This window comes from Montipora foliosa, chromosome 11, assembly GCF_036669935.1.
Source record: "Montipora foliosa isolate CH-2021 chromosome 11, ASM3666993v2, whole genome shotgun sequence".
Classification (NCBI taxonomy): domain Eukaryota; kingdom Metazoa; phylum Cnidaria; class Anthozoa; order Scleractinia; family Acroporidae; genus Montipora; species Montipora foliosa.
The window spans coordinates 4,941,952-4,946,951 of record NC_090879.1 but is presented as its reverse complement, the minus strand read 5'-3'; the positions used below and the strand labels follow the sequence as shown (position 1 = coordinate 4,946,951).

Here is a 5,000-nt window from a genome sequence, read left to right as displayed (position 1 = left end):
GGACAAGTTTCTCCGCTTTGTACTGCTAAAAAAAACCCTTTGTCACTCTTGTCATGAGTGATGAATACACCATGCATAAAGATTATTGACAACTCGGTTGTTGTTGTCACTGCTGGAAAGCTGATGCACTCATTGTGTGGTTCCAGAAAATATCCATACCCCCCACCACGGAAGACTTTTTGATTTGCACCCCCCCTCCCCCCAGGATTTTCCGTTCCAGGGGTGTCTTTGATGACCCCCCCTCCCCTCAGGAATTTCCAAAATGTTTTTACTTATAAAAACATCAGTGAATTAGTTACGTAATTGCGGTAGAATTTTATTTCAACAGTGTAAACATTAAGGTTAACTTTTAGAAAAATATAACGCTTTGTTAAGCTCATTATCCAGCTAAACTTTTAGCTTGTGCGCTATCAACTTTGCAAAGCTTAAACATTTGGGTTGCACGTCGACTGTTTCATGTTTTCGTGCGAACTTTGATGAGAACATTTCACTCGCTTAAACAACTTCGCAAACCATAGTAAATAAATTAAACAGAAACTTACAACGTTCCTTTGTCTACACATTTTGTCAGTTTCTTCAGGTTGATTCTTTAATATTTAGGGACCACACATGTTGACGCGGTAGGTTTCGTGAACATCGTCACAAAGGCGATTGTTTTACGAAGAATATTATTGACGCCAAAATAATCCATCATATTTGTAAACTTAGATATAGCGATTTATGTGCAGTCTTCAAATTTACTGACTCTCCAGCAGTCCTTCTCGCCGGTAAATGACACACAGCCTCACTGTTGCTTGCCTTTGAGCCACGGATTGAATCGAGAGGGCGACTCTTATTGTTTTTGGCGCGATTTACTTCCTCCAATGAGTAGTCAAACTCCTGTTTTAGAATTTCCAGTTTGACATAACGAACTGAACCTCAACAATCGTTTCCCGAGGCGGTAATAAATATTGCGTTTACTCAACGAAGAGAAAACTTGACTCCCGGTTGCTGTCCGTGGTCTAAATGCCACCCACAAAAAGAAATTGTTGTGGGAACTTGCGTCTTATCGCATTTTCAATGAGTTACTACCCCCAGTAAAACATAAATCCTATCAAAAATGAGTTTACTGCATGTGAAGGTAACGAAAAGTGATACTCAAGTGAACGGAAGTGTTGGTTGGACGAAAAAGAGACAAATGGAAGTGTTGGTTGGACGAAAAAGAGACAAACGGAAGTGTTGGTCGGACGAAAAAGAGACAAAGCTGGAAGTCTGGGGACCAGACTCCAGTTGAGACCGCCATTTTAAATGTTTTGAATCCGTCCCAATGAAAGACACATTGTTCTTAGCTTCGGGAGATTGTAGCGCTAGATAACTCAAAGAAAAACGGAACACATTAAAGCTAATAGTATTAACTTTATCTCTAAACTGACTTTTGTTTCAAAACATCGTCCGATAGTATGTTTTGTGCTTCAGATCGATCGTATGTTGCTTTCAATGTTTTGTATGTGGTTCGTGACCCTTTGGAAAAGTAGTTTCCCACGAAACCCCCCTACCCCTTGGAAATTACTGCCCTTTAACCCCCCCTCTCCCTCGGAATTTCCAATTGTCTTCCGTGGTGGGGGTATGGATATTTTCTGGAACCATTATGCACTACACAGTCCATGGGAACAAAGCAGTGAAAAGAACAATGTAACCTGATATCCTTTCATCCCTGAAGCAGCCACCATTGACGAGTACAATCGTCTGGCATTAGACAGAATAAAACCTTTAAGCATCATTCTTACAATAGTTTAAAGGGGCAGTGTCACGCTATTTCAGTCAAACTTCAAAGACCAAAAAATAATGTTGTAGTTTTGTTTCCAAGAACCATTGAGGTGCACTGAAGCTATTCTTTGCTACATGTACTGTATATCTGCATCCACAGATGGAGTCTGTGGATAGAAAAGGCTTGAAAATTGGCCAGATTTTTTAACTTTGGAGATGGTGTCTTCAGAGAGTCACCAAAAATTAAATACAAATAGCTCTTTGTGCAATAAATATATTTCATATCTTGTCAGTGGGTTGTCAGGAATGTTGTACGTGTGAGTTATGTTCTAATTTAGATTTTTACCCAATTTTGACCTAAAAACGGCAAATTAAGCATGACAGTGCCCCTTTAAACTTAATGGCCTTATTAGCTCCCACAAGTCAACACCTAGCTCAGTAGCTAGCATCGATCCCAATAAATAATCCAAGGGTCATCAGTTAAGAGCTGTTGACTAAGATTTTTTGTGCAGATTGTCCTGAAATACCATCAATGAATATGTCTACTCATTCATTTACCAACCCAAAAACTCACTATCCCCTTCATTTTAACATCGGAGAGAACAGACCTCTTTCATAATGGTTAAGCCAAATAAAATTTATTCTTCTGTTGTAATGCTAATAAGTCTTTCTAGCCTTGCAACTACAAGCAAATTTCAAGAAAATTTTAACTTTTGTTTCAAAATAAAGCCAGTAGGTCTAATAAACATTAAATACAAAAGAATGTCAAGGTGGTCACCACTTAATTATGGAAGTGGTCTATTGCCACCCAATTTGGTAGCTGAATTAAGTATGAAGGACATATAAGGTTGAGCTTAAGTCAATGGCCACACTCCCTATACATGTAGCTCAGTGATACAGCATAATTATTGTTACAAGGATCAGAATTATTTGGAAAGTTTGCGAAGGTCAAATTATGTCATGCAATGTGTTGTTTCAAGAATTTTCTAGAACTGTGACTCATCAGTTTCAAAATAGTTTGTGACTCATAAGTTTAAGAAATTATTATAGAGTTTATTGTGATAGCTGTAAATGGTTACTTTTGGGAACTTTTAGACTCTCTTCAGATAGCGTGCTATATAGCCGGCTCTCTATAGTCAGTTGGTGCTTTGGCCGTTGTGGTTTTGGGACTTCATTCCCTGTCTGTGATTTCCAAGTGATGTTGTGTGACAAGTGACAAGTGACAAGTGAAGGGATTTACCCCATTCGTGTGTGATTCTGGCATTCTGCTATCAAGTATACAGTGATACTGTGAAAGAAGTCTTAAGTCGAGATTTCATCAAAGAGAAGGAAATTAGTACTTTGCCTGTGGTCAGTCTAACTGTAGAGAAGTATTAAGTTAATTGTACTGAGATTGTACTAAGAGTAGTTGCTAGCTGGAGCTAAGTTGTCTCCCGTTGTTTACAATAATATTAAATATAAGTTGTGTTCCGTGGAAATAGCGAGGTTATTATCTTTTCGCCGGTAATTAGTTACCGTAACAATATGAACTTATAATGAAAAGGTGCAGGCCTGTTTTCAACCCCTCTTAGAGGCAACGATTTTTTCCAAGAGTGCTCACATCATTATAAGTAAACAAATCTCTGTAAGCATGACAAAGTTATCAGGGCTGTACCCACCAGCATTCCCTGTATCTTTGGGTACTGAAGCCTCAGACTCCTTGAATGTTCTCACCAGCTCATCAATGTCTTCTTCTTCTGTGTCTTGTTTTTTACCCAATGCACCATGAACATCCACCTTTACTTCTTCAATTACCTTCCTTGTGAACAAACCACCTTTTTGCTGTATGTAACTTTTTTCAGGTGCTACGAGATATAAATAACATTCTGTAATCAATACAGGTTCAATACAGTTTAGATTTTTTTCTGTCTCACGGCAAACAATTTTACTCGTCAATGGGGTTGCAGTTCAGGAGTCAATTCAAAGGGTTAATAGTTTTAAGAATCAGGCAGTACGTGGAGAAGTAGGGAGTTTAAGATGACTCAAGCCAGTTTCAATACTTTCCAAAGACCTTGTTATTAGAAGGATTGACACTACAATGCTTATCACGAAACAGAAATGTTGTGGTACCATGTGAAACATCTATTATTGCTGAACAAGATGCAGTCATTTTTGTGATGTAACAATTTACCATGGCAACAGGAAAGCCTTGCAAAACACCCCATATTTTGGCTTTAGTTGCTCATATCTCGCACAAAAGTGATCAGCAGGCCAAGATGAAACTCTCTGCAAAGTTTGAAAACTTCTGTGGAGTGGATTCAGAGCTACCAATATCAGTGACTTCATAGCTTGGGTTCAAACCCCATTGAAGTCCTGAGTTTTTCAGGCTTAATTCTCTTGACTATGGAATTGCTTAAATTGCATCCATAACTGTGAGGATGACAGCTTCACTTGATTTCATATCCGCAGTTCAATATGTGATACATTTCAAACATTTCATTCATGTTGACATTAATCAACTACATTTATAAGAGAGGGTATCCAAGGGATTTCTATGACACATGACACTTGTGCATTTACACAACATACATGTAGGAACAGATAGAAAGAGCATGACCTTTATTAGTGGTAGTGACAGTAACAAATTCAACAATATTTTCCCCCCGCAAAACAATGGAAAAAACAGTGGTTCAATAAAAAAACAACAAATAAATAAATGTTGAACTTTATGTGCTTTCCTCTGGTCAAACTACCATGCACTAAACTTAAAATGCACACTTACAGTCAATCGTCCCATTGAGTTCCTGTTTTGAGGATGGTTGTACACTGGCGTTGGTTGAATGATAGTATTTATCCTCTTGTGTCATCTGCAGGGTTCTTTTACGAAAGGGGGGTGGGGTGTCACTGTTTTCCAATATGATGCTGCCTGGCATCGAGAGATCTGATATCCGACTAGCATAGATTGGGCGTTCATCAGCTGCAGGTGATCTGTCCCTGTTTGCAAGTAAGGTGGACTTTTGTCGAGGATCAAAGATCATTTCATCCGATGAACTGCTGGATTCCTCCCCCTCTGATTCAGTTTCATCTCTTACCACACCATCGACATCATCTATAATAATTTATTATTTAAAACAGAATAGTCGCTTTATAGTAAGATGATAATGATAATGATAATGATGAAAGGGTTGTCACTACAACTTAGATTAGCTGGTCGATTAGAAGGCAGGTGGTATTTTAATTCACAAGAGGAGGGTGCACTTGGAGAGTGCAGTTTT

The 5,000-nt window shown here is 38.5% G+C and overlaps 1 protein-coding gene across 4 annotated transcripts in view; it reads right to left on the bottom strand.

Annotated features, from left to right (window-relative positions):
• Positions 1-5,000, bottom strand: part of LOC137975867 (rabphilin-3A-like) — a 26,616-nt gene that overhangs the window by 11,795 nt on the left and 9,821 nt on the right. For all 4 annotated transcript variants that reach the window (XM_068823071.1, XM_068823070.1, XM_068823072.1 and 1 more), the window contains 2 exons: positions 4,508-4,834; positions 3,405-3,590 (listed from right to left, as the gene is read on the bottom strand). In XM_068823071.1, coding sequence (XP_068679172.1) covers positions 3,405-3,590; positions 4,508-4,834 — 513 coding nt within the window. The remainder of the gene's footprint in view (positions 1-3,404; positions 3,591-4,507; positions 4,835-5,000) is intronic.